This window comes from Ostrea edulis, chromosome 3 (genome assembly GCF_947568905.1).
Source record: "Ostrea edulis chromosome 3, xbOstEdul1.1, whole genome shotgun sequence".
Taxonomy (NCBI): domain Eukaryota; kingdom Metazoa; phylum Mollusca; class Bivalvia; order Ostreida; family Ostreidae; genus Ostrea; species Ostrea edulis.
The window spans coordinates 96,283,482-96,304,374 of record NC_079166.1 but is presented as its reverse complement, the minus strand read 5'-3'; the positions used below and the strand labels follow the sequence as shown (position 1 = coordinate 96,304,374).

At 33.4% G+C, this 20,893-nt stretch overlaps 2 protein-coding genes and 1 long non-coding RNA gene across 5 annotated transcripts; 2 read left to right on the top strand and 1 right to left on the bottom strand.

Moving 5' to 3' along the window:
• Positions 1 to 3,719: 3,719 nt before the first annotated feature.
• Positions 3,720 to 13,285, top strand: LOC130053052 (uncharacterized). 3 transcript variants are annotated; one of them, XR_008801499.1, is made up of 4 exons: positions 3,720 to 3,863; positions 6,735 to 6,837; positions 10,561 to 10,750; positions 13,084 to 13,285. XR_008801499.1 is itself a non-coding variant. In XM_056159592.1 (3 exons), exons 1-3 carry the CDS (start codon positions 6,632 to 6,634, stop codon positions 13,264 to 13,266), a joined length of 579 nt encoding a protein of 192 aa, XP_056015567.1. In that variant the 5' UTR covers positions 6,553 to 6,631; the 3' UTR covers positions 13,267 to 13,285. The 3 variants fall into 3 exon arrangements, 1 of the variants encoding a protein (XP_056015567.1); XR_008801500.1 differs by having other exon boundaries at positions 13,073 to 13,285; XM_056159592.1 differs by lacking the exon at positions 3,720 to 3,863 and having other exon boundaries at positions 6,553 to 6,837.
• Positions 13,133 to 15,447, bottom strand: LOC130053061 (uncharacterized). Its single transcript, XR_008801518.1, has 3 exons — positions 15,291 to 15,447; positions 13,670 to 13,838; positions 13,133 to 13,245 (listed from the first exon to the last, which is right to left on the bottom strand). It is a non-coding gene; the product is annotated as an uncharacterized LOC130053061 (long non-coding RNA).
• A 581-nt stretch (positions 15,448 to 16,028) lies between these two features.
• On the top strand, positions 16,029 to 19,380 carry LOC125673957 (uncharacterized). Its single transcript, XM_048910930.2, has 2 exons — positions 16,029 to 18,643; positions 19,021 to 19,380. The coding sequence occupies exons 1-2, from the start codon at positions 18,550 to 18,552 to the stop codon at positions 19,311 to 19,313; spliced, it is 387 nt and encodes a 128-aa protein (XP_048766887.2). The 5' UTR covers positions 16,029 to 18,549; the 3' UTR covers positions 19,314 to 19,380.
• The last annotated feature ends 1,513 nt before the right edge of the window (positions 19,381 to 20,893 follow it).

Genomic DNA, 20,893 nt, shown 5'->3' with positions numbered 1-20,893 from the left:
ATTTATAACTGCGCAATGACAAATCTTTATAAATCTAGTTATTTATAACTGCACAATGACAGATCTTTATAAATTTAGTTATTTATAACTGCACAATGACAAATCTTTATAAATCTAGTTATTCATAACTGCACAATGACAAATCTTTATAAGTCTACAGTTATTTATAACTGTGCAATGACAAATCTTTATAAGTCTACAGTTATTTATAACTGCACAATGACAAATCTTTATAAATCTAGTTATTTATAACTGTGGAATGACAAATCTTTATAAATCTAGTTACTTATAACTGCGCAATGACAAATCTTTATAAATCTAGTTATTTATAACTGCGCAATGACAAATCTTTATAAATCTAGTTATTCATAACTGCACAATGACAAATCTTTATAAGTCTACAGTTATTTATAACTGTGCAATGACAAATCTTTATAAGTCTACAGTTATTTATAACTGCACAATGACAAATCTTTATAAATCTAGTTATTTATAACTGTGGAATGACAAATCTTTATAAATCTAGTTACTTATAACTGCGCAATGACAAATCTTTATAAATCTAGTTATTTATAACTGCGCAATGACAAATCTGTATAAGTCTACAGTTATTTAAAACTGCGCAATGACGAATCTTTATAAATCTAGTTATTTATAACTGCACAATGACAAATCTTTATAAATCTAGTTATTTATAACTGCGCAATGACAAATCTTTATAAATCTAGTTATTTATAACTGCGCAATGACAAATCTTTATAAGTCTACAGTTATTTATAACTGCGCAATGACAAATCTTTATAAGTCTACAGTTATTTATAACTGCACAATGACAAATCTTTATAAATCTAGTTATTTATAACTGCACAATGACAAATCTTTATAAATCTACAGTTATTTATAACTGCGCAATGACAAATCTTTATAAATCTATAGTTATTTATAACTGCGCAATGACAAATCTTTATAAATTTACAGTTATTTATAACTGCGCAATGACAAATCTTTATAAATCGGCAGTTATTTATAACTGCACAATGACAAATCTTTATAAGTCTACAGTTACTTATAACTGCACAATGACAAATCTTTATAAATCGACAGTTATTTATAACTGCACAATGACAAATCTTGATAAGTCTACAGTTATTTATAACTGCGCAATGACAAATCTTTATAAATCTAGTTATTTATAACTGCACAATGACAAATCTTTATAAATCTACAGTTATTTATAACTGCGCAATGACAAATCTTTATAAATCTATAGTTATTTATAACTGCACAATGACAAATCTTTATAAATTTACAGTTATTTATAACTGCGCAATGACAAATCTTTATAAATCGGCAGTTATTTATAACTGCACAATGACAAATCTTTATAAGTCTACAGTTACTTATAACTGCACAATGACAAATCTTTATAAATCGACAGTTATTTATAACTGCACAATGACAAATCTTGATAAGTCTACAGTTATTTATAACTGCGCAATGACAAATCTTTATAAATCTAGTTATTTATAACTGCACAATGACAAATCTTTATAAATCTACAGTTATTTATAACTGCGCAATGACAAATCTTTATAAATCTATAGTTATTTATAACTGCGCAATGACAAATCTTTATAAGTCTACAGTTATTTATAACTGCACAATGACAAATCTTTATAAATCTAGTAATTCATAACTGCACAATGACAAATCTTTATAAATCTAGTTATTTATAACTGTGGAATGACAAATCTTTATAAATCTAGTTATTTATAACTGCGCAATGACAAATCTTTATAAGTCTACAGTTATTTATAACTGCGCAATGACAAATCTGTATAAGTCTACAGTTATTCATAACTGCACAATGACAAATCTTTATAAGTCTACAGTTATTTATAACTGCACAATGACAAATCTTTATAAGTCTACAGTTATTGACAAATCTTTATAAGTCTACAGTTATTTATAACTGCACAATGACAAATCTTTATAAGTCTACAGTTATTGACAAATCTTTATAAGTCTACAGTTATTTATAACTGTGCAATGACAAATCTTTATAAATCTAGTTATTTATAATTGCACAATGACAAATCTTTATAAATGTAGTTATTTATAACTGCACAATGACAAATCTTTATAAATCTAGTTATTTATAACTGCACAATGACAAATCTTTATAAGTCTACAGTTATTTATAACTGCGCAATGACAAATCTTTATAAATCTAGTTATTTATAACTGCGCAATGACAAATCTTTATAAGTCTACAGTTATTTATAACTGCGCAATGACAAATCTTTATAAATCTAGTTATTTATAACTGCGCAATGACAAATCTTTATAAATCTAGTTATTTATAACTGCACAATGACAAATCTTTATAAGTCTACAGTTATTTATAACTGCGCAATGACAAATCTTTATAAGTCTACAGTTATTTATAACTGCGCAATGACAAATCTTTATAAATCTAGTTATTTATAACTGCACAATGACAAATCTTTATAAATCTACAGTTATTTATATCTGCGCAATGACGAATCTTTATAAATCTAGTTATTTATAACTGCGCAATGACAAATCTGTATAAGTCTACAGTTATTTATAACTGCACAATGACAAATCTTTATAAATCTAGTTATTTATAACTGCGCAATGACAAATCTTTATAAATCTAGTTATTTATAACTGCACAATGACAAATCTTTATAAGTCTACAGTTATTTATAACTACGCAATGACAAATCTTCATAAATCTACAGTTATTTATAACTGCACAATGACAAATCTTTATAAGTCTACAGTTATTTATAACTGAGCAATGACAAATTTTTATAAATTTACAGTTATTTATAACTGCGCAATGACAAATCTTTATAAGTCTACAGTTATTTATAACTGCACAATGACAAATCTTTATAAATCTAGTTATTTATAACTGCACAATGACAAATCTTTATAAAACTAGTTATTTATAACTGCACAATGACAAATCTTTATAAGTCTACAGTTATTTATAACTGCGCAATGACAAATCATTATAAGTCTACAGTAATTTATAACTGCGCAACGACAAATCTTGATAAGTCTACAGTTATTTATAACTGCGCAATGACAAATCTTTATAAATCTAGTTATTAATAACTGCACAATGACAAATCTTTATAAGTCTACAGTTATTTATAACTGCACAATAAGAAAGTCTATCAATTCAAAGTGAAGATAACGATCAGTGATCAATGTCACAACTCCTATTAGCAGTTATTTAGGCGTAAACACTGAAAAATCTGTATAAATCTACCATCATTTATAACTTGACAGTGACAAATCTGTATCTATCTACTGCTGTCAATTTTTAAGCTGCTGTACACAGTACAATCAGTATCACAGTACACAGTACAATCAGTACACAATACACGGTACAATCAGTACACAGTACAATCAGTACACAATACACGGTACAATCAGTACACAGTACACAGTACAATCAGAATCAATAAACACCAAATGTCAGTACGTAGTATTTCACTTTTTCGAAAACATACATATGGATATTTGTTTTTATTATACTTTCATGTAAAATACTTGAACCTGATTGGCCGAGAAGCATTTGAAAAAACATATTGTTACCCTCAGAGAACAGAAAACACGCACCCCAGGGTGATAGTATCTAGCAACGGGTAACAGTACTTGACAACGGGTGATGTTATAAAAAATTATCACATGCGTCAAATTTATGCGCATACGGTTCGCCGTAGATTGCTAGACGACGTCGTTTGAGCGTTTGTAATAAACGCGAGTACCCGCATCGAAATACGAAATATCGCATGACAGTGATTGATCAAATGTCAACAGACGTAAGTTTTTCTGCTTTCCAGTTTACATAATATTCAGTATAATAAAACAAATATTGCATGTAGCTGAGGGTAACATTGAAATTTTCACCCCTCCTGAAACCACTGTCAACCTCGGCTACGCCTCGGTTGACAATGGTTTTCTCGGGGTGAAAATTTTCAATGTTACCTTCAACTACATGCAATATTTATATAGTAGTATTATCAGTAGATATAACGGTACCTCAGAATGTAGTATTATCGGTAGATAACCTCAGAATGAAGTATTAGCAGTAGATATAATGATACCCCAGAATGCAGTATGATCAGTAGATATAACGGTACCCCAGAATGTAGTATCATCGGTAAATATAATGATACCTCAGAATGCAGTATTATCAATAGATATAAAATTACCTCAGAATGTAGTATTATCGGTAGATATAACGGTACATCAAACTGTTGTATTATCAGTAGATATAACGGTACCTCAGAATGCAGTATTATCAGTAGATATAACGGTACCTCAGAATGTAGTATTATCGGTAGATAACATCAGAATGAAGTATTAGCAGTAGATATAATGATACCCCAGAATGCAGTATGATCAGTAGATATAACGGTACCCCAGAATGTAGTATCATCGGTAAATATAATGATACCTCAGAATGCAGTATTATCAATAGATATAAAATTACCTCAGAATGTAGTATTATCGGTAGATATAACGGTACATCAAACTGTTGTATTATCAGTAGATATAACGGTACCTCAGAATGCAGTATTATCAGTAGATATAACGGTACCTCAGAATGTAGTATTATCAGTAGATATAACGGTACCTCAGAATGTGGTATTATCAGTAGATATAACGGTACCTCAGAATGTAGTATTATCAGTAGATATAACAGTACCTCAGAATGTAGTATTATCAGTAGATATAACGGTACCTCAGAATGTAGTATTATCAGTTGATATAACGGTACCTCAGAATGTAGTATTATCAGTAGATATAACGGTACCTCAGAATGTAGTATTATCAGTAGATATAACGGTACCTCAGAATGTGGTATTATCAGTAGATATAACAGTACCTCAGAATGTAGTATTATCAGTAGATATAACGGTACCTCAGAATGTAGTATTATCAGTAGATATAACGGTACATCAGAATATAGTATTATCGGTAGATATAAGAGAACCTCAGAATGAAGTATTAGCAGTAGATATAACGGTACCTCAGAATGGAGAATTATTAGTAGCACGTATTATCACTAGATATAACTGTGCCTCAGAATGTAGTATTATCAGTAGGTATAATGGTACCTCAGAATGTAGTATTATCAGTAGATATAACAGTACCTGAGAATGTAGTATTATCAGTAGATATAACGGTACTTCAGAATGTAGTATCATCAGTAGATAATGACAGTAAATCATAATTTAGTATTATCTGGAGATATAACGGTACTTCAGAATGTAGTATTATCAGTAGATATAACGGTACCTCAGAATGTAGTATTATCAGTAGATATAACGGTACCTCAGAATGTATTATTATTAGCAGTAGATATATTATTTGTTTTGGTTCAACACATTTATTCAATTCTTTTAGTCAGGATTTTTACAACTGCCCCTACATCCCAACCTGACCAGCGGGTATGGGGACTGAATGCTATTTACACAAACACTCACTTTCATACTAATGATAGGCTTTCATACCAAAGATAGAAGTAAAGAGTAAGAAGATAGAGGGAAAAGTTACTCTGGCTGCTGAACAAATACATCAAATAATGGGAAATAATTGCCAACATAGGTGATGTTGTTTTGTTTACCCTGTGCGCAATCTAAGTCTTAACATTTTGGTATCAAAATCAGTAGAAATATATATTCATGCACAAATTATGCTGATGTAATGTAGCATCTTTGCCTATAATATTCTTACACACAATGTAATATAAAATCATTCATTCAGTTTTTTAAACAATTTCCATTTTTCCTCAAATAGTTCAATACAACTCTTCTTAAGAGCTATGTGTCTTTCAATATGATATACATTTATCAGATATTCCGACACAAATTTTATCTCATCCATTGACATTTAAAATACATCTACCATGACTCAAATTTTTTTAAGGAAATTCAGCCAGAGTAAGAAAGAGCAAATAGTAAATAAGAAAGAGCAAAATACAAAAGTGACAAAAAACATTGTTCATAAACTTTAAAACTATGTGTTGTTTTAAACATGGCAATATTGTGGTGTATATATATGAAAAACCACTTACCGACAAAAAGGCTCATTTGTTTAAATATGTACATGCAATCCAATCATTTGGGAAAGTCAAGCCCAATTCTAAATTTTAGATATTGAGCCCCCTTGTCAGTATAAATGTTATATATATATATATATATATATATAGGACAAGAACTAATGTATAACGTTGCATTAAGTAGAATGTAATGATTATAAATTACGAGTATAAAATCATATAAGTAAATATTACAAAGTTTTTCATCAGTTTCTGTGGCCATATATATATATTTTATAGGGAGGCTTTGTGCATATGTGGTCGCCTCTCAAAGAGCCACACAGAAGGTGTAAATGTTACTGTATAAAAAGTTTGTTTAGTTCACATGTTTGAGAAGCACATTACCTTCTCTTATCTGATTCCTCCTGAATGCGTTGTTCAACATTGTCAAATAGATCGATTTTCAACTGGAGTCCTGATTTTGTTCCCCCATACACGCAGGTGTTGTAATACCATGCCGATTCCATCTTTTCATTTTCACGAATGTTCTTCATCAGATCCAGATTTCGTTTTGTAACGTCATCTGCGAATCGAACACTGTTCTTCAGGTTTTTCTTCTGTCTCATTATCTTTTGTTTCACTTCAGCAGATGCAAAGCGCACAATGATGGGGTTATCTCGAAGATTTGGGGTTTTTGATGGAATCCTATGGATTGCTGAGATGTCCGTGGGATCAAGTTGCAAATTAAGGTAACATTTTGCAAGGTTCACCAGGTCCTGTCGAAGATCCTGTCTTGGTGTTGTCTTTAGGTTGAAGATTTTAATGTTGTTCTTTCTAGAATACTGTTCATTGAAATTAGCAGCCTTTATTGCTTCCTGGGAAGTTGCCTTATTTGTATTCACTTCTCTTTTTAGTTTCTGATTCGTATCTCTCACTAATTTGAGTTCCTTTGCTAAGCTATCATTTTCCATCTCTAGTGCCTGTATTTTATTCTGATAGTCCTCTCTCAGATCTTCTATCCTTCTATCCACTTCTTCATGCAATCTTTTTTCAAATGTTGTAAGCACTCCTTTCACAATATCTGTAACCAATGACTTTAACTCATCTTTCCATACTAATGATTCCCTCAAAGAACCAATGTCTTTTTTCGTTGGAAGGTCAAGTAATTGGCTTTTTATAGAGCCCAATTTTTCTGTAAGGTGTCCTGAGTCAAAACTTGTTTCACTTATGCTGGACACATCAGAGAGGGCATGCGTGACTGATTTCTCACTGGCCTGTGTTGTTGAGATATAATGCAGTAGATATAATGATACCTCAGAATGTAGGATTATTACTAGATATAACGGCACATTTGAATGTAGTATAATCAGTAGATATAACGGTAACTCAGAATGTAGTATTATCAGTAGATATAACGGTAACTCAGAATGTAGTATTATCAGTAGATATAACAGTACTTCAGAATGTAGTATAATCAGTAGATATAACAGTACTTCAGAATGTAGTATTATCAGTAGATATAACAGTACTTCAGAATGTAGTATTATCAGTAGATATAACAGTACTTCAGAATGTAGTATATTCAGTAGATATAACAGTACCTCAAAAGTTAGTATTATCAGTAGCTATAACATTACCTCAGAATGTAGTATTATCAGTAGATATAATGGTACCTCAGAATGTAGTATATTCAGTAGATATAACAGTACCTCAGACTGTAGTATAATCAGTAGATATAACAGTACCTCAAAAGTTAGTATTATCAGTAGCTATAACATTACCTCAGAATGTAGTATTATCAGTAGATATAACGGTACCTCAGAATGTAGTATTATCAGTAGATATAACAGTACCTCAGAATGTAGTATTGTCAGTAGATATAACGGTAACTCAGAATGTAGTATTATCAGTAGATATAACGGTACATCAGAATGTAGTATTATCGGTAGATATAACAGTACTTCAGAATGTAGTATTATCAGTAAATATAACAGTAACTCAGATTGTTGTATTAGCAGTAGATATAACGGTACCTCAGAATGTATCATTATTAGCAGATATAATGGTAAATCAAAATGTAGTATTAGCAGTTGATATAACGGTATTTCAGAATGTATTAGTATTAATAGATATGACGGTACTTCAGAATGTATTATTATTAGTAGATATGACGGTACTTCAGAGTGTAGTATTATCAGTTGATATAACGGTACCTTAAAAAGTAGTATTATCAGTTGATATAACGGTACCTTAAAAAGTAGTATTATCAGTAGATATAACAGTATCTCAGAATGCAGTATTATCAGTAGATATAACGGTACCTCAGAATGTAGTATTATCAATACATGTAACAGTACCTCAGAATGTAGTATTATCAGTAGATATAACAGTACCTCAGAATGTAGTATTATCAGTAGATATAACATTACCTCAGAATGTAGTATGATCAGTAGATATAACATTACCTCAGAATGTAGTATTATCAGTAGATATAACGGTAACTCAGAATGTAGTATTAACAGTAGATATAACGGTATCTCAGAATGTAGTATTATCAGTAGATAATAACAGTAAATCAGAATGTAGTATTATCAGTAAATATAACGGTATCTCAGAATGTAGTATTATCAGTAGATATAATGGTACCTCAGAATGTAGTATAATCAGTAGATATAACAGTACCTCAAAATTTAGTATTATCAGTAGCTATAACATTACCTCAGAATGTAGTATTTTCAGTAGATATAACGGTAACTCAGAATGTAGTATAATCCGTAGATATAACAGTACCTCAGAATGTAGTATTATCAGTAGATATAACATTACCTCAGAATGTAGTATTATCAGTAGATATAACAGTAACTCAGAATGTAGTATTAACAGTAGATATAACGGTATCTCAGAATGTAGTATTATCAGTAGATAATAACAGTAAATCAGAATGTAGTATTATCAGTAGCTATAACATTACCTCAGAATGTAGTATTATCAGTAGATATAACGGTACCTCAGAATGTAGTATTATCAGTAGATATAACAGTACCTCAGAATGTAGTATTGTCAGTAGATATAACGGTAACTCAGAATATAGTATTATCAGTAGATATAACGGTACCTCAGAATGTAGTATTATCAGTAGATATAACGGTGCCTCAGAATATAGGATAATCAGTAGATATAACGGTACCTCAGAATGTAGTATTATCAATAGATATAACAGTACCTCAGAATGTAGTATGATCAGTAGATATAACGGTAAATCAGAATGTAGTATTATCAGTAGATATAACGGTGCCTCAGAATATAGGATAATCAGTAGATATAACGGTACCTCAGAATGTAGTATTATCAATAGATATAACAGTACCTCAGAATGTAGTATGATCAGTAGATATAACGGTACCTCAGAATGTAGTATTATCGGTAGATAACCTCAGAATGAAGTATTAGCAGTAGATATAATGATACCCCAGAATGCAGTATGATCAGTAGATATAACGGTACCCCAGAATGTAGTATCATCGGTAAATATAATGATACCTCAGAATGCAGTATTATCAATAGATATAACATTACCTCAGAATGTAGTATTATCGGTAGATATAACGGTACATCAAACTGTTGTATTATCAGTAGATATAACGGTACCTCAGAATGCAGTATTATCAGTAGATATAACGGTGCCTCAGAATATAGGATAATCAGTAGATATAACAGTACCTCAGAATGTAGTATTATCAATAGATATAACAGTACCTCAGAATGTAGTATGATCAGTAGATATAACGGTAACTCAGAATGTAGTATTATCGGTAAATATAATGATACCTCAGAATGCAGTATTATCAATAGATATAGCATTACCTCAGAATGTAGTATAATCAGTAGATATAACGGTACCCCAGAATGTAGTATTATCGGTAAATATAATGATACCTCAGAATGCAGTATTATCAATAGGTATAACATTACCTCAGAATGTAGTATAATCAGTAGATATAATGGTACCTCAGAATGTAGTATTATCAGTAGATATAACGGTACCTCAGAATGTAGTATTATCAGTAGATTTAACGGTACCTCAGAATGTAGTATAATCATTAGATATAACGGTACCTAAGACTGTAGTATTTGCCACCTCTGGTATTTCAAGGGGCCCATGTTTACCCTACTCGTTATTTTGTATTCCTTATAGAATTTTTTTTATATTAATCACTGTTCGTTATATTTACCTTTATTCCTTGTTTGTCGTAAGAAGCGACTAATGGGACGGTGCTTCGGATGTGACCACACAAACCTATGTGTCACGACAGGTGCGGCACGATAAAGATCTGTCCCTGCTCAAAGGTTGTAAGCGCCGAACATAGGTCTAAATTTTGCAGCCCTTCACCGGTAATTGTGACGTCGTCATGTGAGTCAAAGTTCTCGTCCCCTTAAACAATATATAATCATTTAATCAAGCATTTATTTAGGTTTGATCGCCGAGAACATCACACCTTTCAAATGTCGCCAGGGATTCGCCAAGGTCAGTCGCTGGTGCCTTTACTTTCATACAGAGCCCACCAGTATATTGAACTCCAACGAGATGTTTTGATCAAGGCGCACATATGGTTGTGTTGGATTCAAAGGAAAAGGAAAAGGTCATTACGACTTTCATCGAAGGTGAGTAATGGCGGATTCTAATACGGTATTTTCCAGTTCAGATTACTAAAGTTACAAACGTAAATGGATCCTTTGAAAATATAGTCTTTTAAAGAGAAGGGGGCGTGGTGGCTAGGACTATGCTATCGGCCTGGATAGTTGAGTGATTAAAGCACATGACTAGTGATTCGGAGTCATAGGTTCTATTCCAAGTTCATCCATATTTTTTCTCTCAAATTCTTGGTTGCAAAGGTATACGACACACAAGTATATATATTTTCACAAAATAGAAATTATCTTTAGCAATAAATATGACTATGGACTACTCCGTTTACCTGATCAAGACATAGGACGGGTGTGGTCGGTCATCAGGGGACGCTTCCTCCTCCGTGATTGACCAACTGTTTTATGTTGTATTCCTTATAAGAGTTATGAAATTGACCATTCTTCAATATCTTTACCTTTTATTCTTTTAAAATCGATATCTGATTATTTGGAAGTCTGCTGCATATATCGTAGCTGTCGTTTCTCTGAGGTTCCTTTTTTGTTGTCAAATGTCCATATTTTTAGATTTTTAGTAGAGTAATGTATAATGTGCATATTTTGGAGACAACTGCTATGACAGTGTGAGTTCTCTTTGAAGATATCAATAAACGTGTCAGCAATGTATTTTCTCACAGGGATTATTGTTAGTTTTCGTCATATGCATGTTCTAAATGACGAGAGATAACTTAATTAATTTGAGTGTTGTTGGCCTCTCATTGCAGGTATAACATCAGTTTAAATAATGCTGAGTTTGAGTGAGAGGGTGAATGTCAATAGATTCTAACCATGAGACATTCATTTTTTCTTCAGACATGAACTTGATCAACTTAACCCTTTCTCTACCGGCACATTTTAGAGGTTTTTAAAGACTAAATGACAATATTTTAAAATCGAGTTACATCTACATGCAAGGTGAAGATAACGAACAGTGATCAATCTCATAACTCCTACAAGCAATACAAAATAGATAGTTGGGCAAACACGGACCCCTGGACACACCAGAGGTGGGATGAGGTGCCTAGGAGGAGTAAGCATCCCCTTTTAGGTAGGCATGTGACATATAATTTTGTTACGAATTGGACAGGGAACATTTTGTTTATAAAGTTTGTCATCTTATCCCATGACCTCAAAGAGTTATACAGGGTCGAAGGTCATTTATGTGCACAATTTTGCAATCTTTTTTCTCTGGAATATATATATTACGACCCCAATCACTAGATTCAAGTCAAAAATAGGAAATTCTAAATGTATGAGCTGGTGTGTCTTTTAAAATACTACAAAAACATCACAATCAAATTAATCAATTTTATTGACAAACAAATATTTTTGGTTGCTAAGTAACAACACTCTTGGTGTAATTTTGACCATAATTTGCCTTTCTACATCCATTCGACACAATTTAAACATAATTACATTGCATGATGATTAGTAAATGTCACAGTATTTTAAAAATATAATCTTTGACTAGATCTTAATCATTTCAAAAGGTTTTTAACAAAAAATATAATGAAGAGAATTAAGGTCAAAGGTCCTAAAATGCAAATGTCGTACTTCATATGTACTTCATATACGTCTTCATCATTTTCTAATAATATGACGTTTTGCCATTATGTTCCACTAAATAGTATAAATATTGCAACATTAAAACAAAGATATTTTCTCTTAAAATCTAAAATAATCTATATTTTATATTCAAATATATTTGGTTGCTAAGCAACAACACCATTATGATATCAAATGTTATGAGAAAGTAATGCCAATTTTTCCTCCCTAAGTTCATTGTATACGAATGTTCAAGTACTTACTTTCAATCACTAAATTTAAATGTACTTGTATTGTATTTAACAAAAATGTTCTTCTTATATTCAACCTCTTAAAACATATTTTTAGACATAATTCTTGATACTGGGTTGTTCTGATAGGGGCATGCGTTGACCAATATCTGTCTATCGACTGGAACTTTCTCTGCAGACATGTATAAAATAATGCCCAAAAATCTGAAAAAAAAAGGATTTCTTTATACTTAACCCCAAATACTGATGTATTCTCAGAGCTTTTGAATATTCAATTGGCTCTGTAAATGTTTTTTTATAATCAAGGCCCTCTGAAAATCATGCATTTAATGACTTGTAAAATTTTATCTGGGGTAATTATAATACACATTTAATATATGTGTTAGATGCACAGTTAGATTAATTTTGGTAAAGGTAATCTTATTAAAATGCATTTTATTATTCGTTTTAAACTGGAAATCACTGTTACAATATCGGTACTTTAAAACTAGTAATACATGTACAGTTTCTCTTCAGCGAGAGGTTGTGGACTTCCTTGGGAAGCATATGACAATCCTTCCCCCTAGATATGACCATCTCAGCATAATGGTTGGTGGCAACACAGATGGAGAAAACCAAATCCTTTGTCAAAAACAGTTTCATAAAATCTGCAATGCTCTGAATAATCAGGTTCCATATCTGAAACAAAATTGCAAATAAAATCAGTATTGGCCATCATACCTTATTTGTCAGCATTTAAAACACTTATCATACCTTATAATTAGAAACAGAATAATGATTTTCCATGTTTTGCCTCTTTTTGTGTGCATGTTATATCTAGTAATGCAACGATAAACAGTAAAATGGTACACGCATATCAGTGTTCCATAATGTCATGATTCCATGCAAGGTGAAGGTAACGAACAATGATCAATCTCATAACTCCTACAAGCAATACAAAATAGATAGTTGGGCAAACACGGAACCCTGGACACACCAGAGGTGGGATGAGGTGCCTAGGAGGAGTAAGCATCCCCTGTTGTGAATGAATTATCTGGATTAATTTGATTGTTAACCAAATGTATACGGATTTAACCCTATATTCAACCTCAAAGAGTCCTACCAACTGAATGTCAGGTTTTCATTCCGAATGAAATGTCACAGTTCTTGGATCAGGTGTCCATGTGTCCTCCTCATCAACAAGCTTCCAATGCATGTCTGGATTTGCCAGTAGACTGTCACTAGCGGAAGATACCAGGAAGCTTCCCACTAAAGATTGGGATGTCAATAACCTTTTTTAAAGATGAAAAAATACAATTAAGAATTATTGGTTTATGTTTTAAAGCAAAATATAAGCTTTATAGTAGTAAGGGACAGTTTCGCACGAAAGTACATGTCATATTTATTTAGATGGATGTCCTATATTTAAAGTGTCATTTGGTAAGGGATATTACATACATGTGTTAGAAATCAAATGAATGGAATATTTCATTATACATTGCGAGTGTAGCAGAGTGCGTATTGAAAAAACAAATGCATCATGGAGGCGTTAGCATTATGCCCAACATATAAATGGGAGCAAATACTGAAGAAATTCAGGTTAAAACATACAATGTCCAGCGAAAATATTGTGTCTCTGAGGGAAATAGAATGGCCCCTGATTTAAAGTAGAATTGAATTGGTTCTTCATTGTACACAGTGTCTAAATCCCCTGGCATGGTACTCTGATGGGGTGTGAATTTAGTCGAAATTAGAGAAATACAAGAAGTGGGCACATGCCTATCAGTTCATAGCACATCAGCATGTATAGATCATATAATTAAATGATTTTTCAATAGCCTGCCATAACCAGATTTTGATTGATGATACCCCCCCCCCCAACCCCCACCTTTTGTCCCAAACATACATTTCGTTTTTATTTCTTTACAATATGAAGAAAAAACTCCAATTACGGTAATAAGTTCTATTATTACGATAATACAATAATGTAATATATGCTTTCCTAACAGATTATTATTTCTTTTCATAGAAAGATACTTTTTTTTTTATAAACATAGAAAAATCTTGGAAAATAGCTTCCTCAACAATGGTCACGAATGCCCAGTCTGATTAAAACCATCCCACCCTTTTCTCATCATACACTAAATCCACCCTCTACCACAGAGTTTTGACACAATATGAGCAAATTGGTATATATAGTATAATAGTATACTATATATACCAATTTGCTAATATTGTGTCAAAACCCTGTGCCCTCTACTTACACTCGCGCGTCAGGTGAAGAGAGCGTGGGGGGGGGGGGGGGGGGAGGTAATCAGACTGACTAATGCCGGACCAGGACAGATTAATTGATTTAAGATATGTTTAGCTCTTAAAAAACAATTGGGTCTTATACACTTGGTTTAGATATCATTAAATATAAATATTTTCTTTCATGAAACGACAAATTATGGCATCAAATCGCGGATTTTTCATAAGATGACCGCGAACACTCTTTTTTCCTAGTTGGCCTATGTGGCTACATCAACTTACATGTTTATACTGAATGCTAGCTGGATATCTGTAGCGTTATGGTTTTATATTCTTGTCTTTGACCATAACGCTACAGTTCCTGTAACGTAAATATTGTGCAATTTACGGCGCAAGATTTTCTGCGCACGTTTGGGGATGTATTTATCCACTTTCCAGCATTGGGTAATCATCTACCCTTCATTCCCTAATTGTAAACATATTTCATTACCAACCTGTATATTCTATTCACCCCTCAATCCTTTATAATCGTCTCTACAGACCGATAAACTCGCTTGTTTTGAATTTTCTGCCATCCGACAGCAATGTTGACTTACTGATGAAATCTCGCTAAAAGGTCACGCGATATATGGAATGTAGAACACATATGTTCTAAAATATATAGGTTGGTAATAAAATATTAAAATATAGATGATGTTCTTAATAATGTATTATTTTTGGATATAGAATCTGTATAGATTGACGCTCAATAATCACTGATCTGTGTCACGTGTTGGTGACGTTAAGTTTGCTGTATATATAGATTGTCATTCAATGTTCTGTGTCACGTGTTGGTGACGTTAAGTTTGCTGTATATATAGATTGTCATTCAATGTTCTGTGTCACGTGTTGGTGACGTTAAGTTTGCTGTATATATAGATTGTCATTCAATGTTCTGTGTCACGTGTTGGTGACGTTAAGTTTGCTGTATATATAGATTGTCATTCAATGTTCTGTGTCACGTGTTGGTGACGTTAAGTTTGCTGTATATATAGATTGTCATTCAATGTTCTGTGTCACGTGTTGGTGACGTTAAGTTTGCTGTATATATAGATTGTCATTCAATGTTCTGTGTCACGTGTTGGTGACGTTAAGTTTCATGTTTGTATAGATTGTCATTCAATGACCTGTATCACGTGTTGGTGACGTTAAGTTTGCTGTATATATAGATTGTCATTCAATGTTCTGTGTCACGTGTTGGTGACGTTAAGTTTCATGTTTGTATAGATTGCCATTCAATGACCTGTATCACGTGTTGGTGACGTTAAGTTTGCTGTATATATAGATTGTCATTCAATGTTCTGTGTCACGTGTTCTTGACACTATCTTGTACACGTAAGATTCCTCTAGGTTCACCCCCACATCACAGAGCAAAGCTAGCCACGCCCACTGGATTCTCTGTCAAACTGTCCTCCATTCCGGGTGCAGGGATGGGCGCATTTGCCGAAATGTTCGTACCAAAATACACGATGCTTGGCATGTACGAAGGACAGACCCACACATGGGACACCGGATGATCTTTATTCTTGGCAGGCAAGATTTTGATTTCAAATAAGAGTCTAGAGTTTGATGTGATTTAAGATGTTCTTATATCAAATACCATTCGCGATAAATATTACAAACCCTGAACCATATTACTACTGCATCTAAACTGTTCTGTTCTCGATAAGAAACGTTCCATCCCAACATTAAACCGTTCCTTTCAAACCGCCCATCGCTCCGTTCCCAGATCAAACCGCCCATCGCTCCGTTCCCAGATCAAAGCCTTTTGCTTTCGTCTGAACCATTTGCTACCTCAAACCATTTGTTCCCGCATGGTCTTTCATAGCTCACATCTGTCAGTCACTGTAGGGTAGCACGACACCACTAGTCTACGGGAGATTCGAGCCCACCCTATAGGTCCCCGTCTCACTAGTCTACGGGAGAATTGAGCCCACCCTATAGGTCCCCGTCGCATTTGTCTCCGGGAGAATTGAGCCCACCCTATAGGTCACCGTCTTACTAATCTCCGGGAGAATTGAGCCCACCCTATAGGTCCCCGTCTCACTAGTCTCCGGGAGAATTGAGCTCACCCTATAGGTCCCCGTCTCACTAGTCTACGGGAGATTGAGCCCACCCTATAGGTCCCCGTCTCACTAGTTTCCGGGAGAATTGAGCCCACTATATAGGTCCCTGTCTCATATGACATTGATTACCTTGATATCCATCTCTAAATTTTGGCATGTGTCGTTAAAAATTTAAAAATTCTTAATTATTATTTATTGTTGAGTTACATTGATAAGATTAAGAAACTCATTTCAAAATTAAGGATTATCTCCCTCATGTATATCTCTTATCTTTAGACGAATCTGACTACTCTACTTTTTGACACTTTGTTTCTCCCTAAAATAGCTCTTACAAGTTTATTGTTGTTTCGGATTTCAAACATTTTGGTTGAGCATCACTAAAGAGACATTATTTGTCGAAATCGGCATCTGGTGCATCGAACTTGGTATCGTATAAGTTTTACATGTGCACTTCTAAATATGGTATGCATAAGAAAAAAGGATCCAAACAGTTCAACGAGCTTTATATACTGCGATGTGCATTTTTATAGGTGTGAACCACTGATTTGAAGTTTACAGGAAATACAGAATGGAAATTAATTCTTTTAAAGGAAAAAATGTCTGCATAAAGTAATCAGAAAAGTCATACAGAATTGACTTAACTGTGACAATGTTACTGATATGACCCAATGCAATTATTATTCCTAAATAAAGCTGTTTACTTGCTTTTATTCTAGATGACATTTCCACCTCTGGTATATTTAGGAGCCCGTGTTAGCCGAAATCTCTATTTTGTATTGCTTATTGGAGTTATGAGATAGATTACTGTTCGTTATATTCGATTTTTATACATGTAAATTTTAAGATATAAAATCTAAAGCACGTGTAACTGTATGTATCAAATTATGTCCTTCAGTTTTGAAATGTTAATTTTTCTAAATGTAAAACTTATACGGTACCAATTTTGATGCACCAGATGTGCATTTCGACAAATAATGTCTCTTCAGTGATGCTCAACCGAAATGTTTGAAATCCGAAATAACTATGAAGTTTTAGAGCTAAATATAGCCATAAACAGCATACCCAAAAAATGGAGCCAAATTCGTCCAATAGATTAAACCGATGTGTGGTATCTGAAATCCAGGTTAATCCTTTTGTTCCCATTTTGACCTAATGTGCAACGTTCTAAATAAGAATCACTCGTTCCCTACTTTAAAATATTCTGCTCTCGTTAAGAGTCATTTCGTCCTCACCGAGAACCGTTCTGTTGAAACCGTTGAATGTTCGTCCCAACAAATAAACTTTCGATCCCCAAACTAAACATTTCGTCCAGGAACCGATCAGCGTTTCAGTGTTGTAATAGTACCCCTCAGTGTCTGTATCACAGCATACACATCTGTGATTCTGTGAAATTCAGCTGCCATAAATCATGTTACGATTCTAATATCTCTATATAATAATAAAGTCTGGAAATAGGATTGTTCTGTAGTTATGATTATCTTACTGGGTCTTGCAGAGACAGTTCGTATTTTCAGGTAGACATGCAAGAGACCAATGGAACCTATATCATAGACGCCTCTGCTCGAATTGGCTCAGATTCTTGAATGCTCCATCCTCATACGAACAGGAAATCGTGGTCCCCGTGTCATGTGCTGGGACCATCTTCTAAATGGCTTCACGTGACATCGAGCCTGGAACGGAACTTTTGGTGTGTTGCGGGAACAGTTATGGAAGCTATTTGGGGTTAAACCGTATTCACCCAGGTAAGTTAGTATTTTTTTTCGTTGCTATTTTCTGCAAAATGGAAGAGGTATAAAACATTAGCAGCTTTTCTAGATGTAGCTTTTTAAAAATAAATACTTTATTTTGCTAGTTTTCTTGAACTACATAGGTATATGACTAATCGTGTAACTCGGAAAAATAACATTGTCAAAATGCTTGTCATTCTCCTTCGATATTCTTCTCAGCTTTGAATTCAAATGTAGCTCTGATTGTATTGTTTTATACAACATTCAAACGCGCAATATAAACGTGGTTCCTTGTTGTGTAGGGGCGGTAAGCAATACACAGTATTTGTTTGTATAAATATTTCGATGAGATGGTTGGCATTGATGTATGTACAATGATTATTTTCTTTCAGAGAATGACCCGAATGGCTCATTCGCATTTCGAGCATATGTATTAACGTTTGACGACAATGACCGACTCATATTTGATAACTGGGCACCTGTTACATATCAAAACTGGTTCCTAAACACGGAGGACGAGGCCGACACACCGGTTGACCACATTTTCGGTGTCCTGCTGACATTTCATCACGACGAGCAATGGCGTTGGGTAGCGAAGAGGAACTACTCTTATTACACTGGAGAAGAAGGACTGAAACTTCCGTTCATTTGTGAGCATTCCGCGTTCCACGTTGAACCAGGATGATGTTTGTAAATTCAATGCTATCAGATGTGTGATTGATGTCTCTATGCTATTGAATAAACCTTACAAAGTCACTATAGTAATTTACAATCCTCTTCTCCATTCACCTTTCAAATTTATGGGGTGAATATGATAAAAGGTATCAAAATGGATCCCCCAAATAATATACCCCACTGTAAATAGGACCACAACAGTTTGATCATGTTCATGGTTTTAATTGCTTGTTCGTTTACTTATATTAAGACATCGCCAGATGTAGGCGAAGTATCACAAATTCAGAATTCAAAGCCGTATCAGTGAGGGTTCTCTGACTTACCAAGGACTATTACACCATATGACCTGTACTCTGAGTCATATACAAACGAGCTGTGGTTCTCCTATCTAAATACTCATTGTCGTCCATATGTCTAATTGTCGATTCAAAATATCGCAGTAAAACTCGAAACAAAACTAGGCATGGTTCTTTGCTTTTGTTTCATACTTAATACTCTATAGAAAATAAATAATAGCGGCAAACTAACAACTCAGCTTTACACCAAAATGGGATGGATTTACCTTGTTAATCGTAAACTTTCCATATTTATGTAGCAACATTCCATTATCATATCCATAATACCGGGTTATGTCTCTCATTGGATAAGCAAGATCTTGTTCTACATATGATCAGTTTATAAATCTAGACAAACTACTGAGAAACAATTTAATGTTATGGGATTACAACAGTCTGGTTTAAAGTAGGCATTTTGCAAATTTTATGGTTGTTATAATGATCTACTTTGCAAATACAACCTATCATATGATCAAGTGTTGTCTGACGTGTTTCATACCAACTGTTAGGCAAGTCTTTACACATTAATTTTAACTACGGATTTCTCTGTTTTCCTAATCAAGACATAGGGTGTGACAGGTCAACTCCTCCTAGACACCTGATCACATCCCTAGTATGTCCAGGGGTCTGCGTTTGCACTACTTTTAATTTTGCATTCTTTGTAAAGGGTTTTGAGGTTAATCGTTCTCACTATTTCCACCTCTTCGTGAGATTGATCACTGTTCGTTATCTTCGCCTTTTAATCCGTATACAAGCATTGCACTGTAGCGCAGATTACATTAGACCTGGGGCTAAAATTGGGTTAAAATAGGGATCCAGGGTATTGAATGAGAATATACAACATCTTTAAAAACACCTCTTTCAATATAAAAAGGACACACTACGTTTTATCCTAGAATAAACAAATACTACTAAGCAATATAGATTCATTTGTTTTTTTAATTATGAACTCTAGGGTTAGCGATTTCTATTTTCATGTTAAAGAATCGTCGATATGCACGTTTATCATGATACATACATACTGGTAGAAGTCAAATCAGAAATGTCTTTTAATGTATTGCAACTTTCCTCAATATCGGGGTTTTAAATGCTAGGTGAAATAATGCAGTGTACTTTTTCTTCAGATATATCGATCTCCATATGACTTATCAATATTAATGATTGAAAGTTGAAAACCTCTATTAATTTTCACTCAATATAGTTGAATTCAATCATTAACCATAGAAAATACGTATGTCGCCACTTGACAGACAAA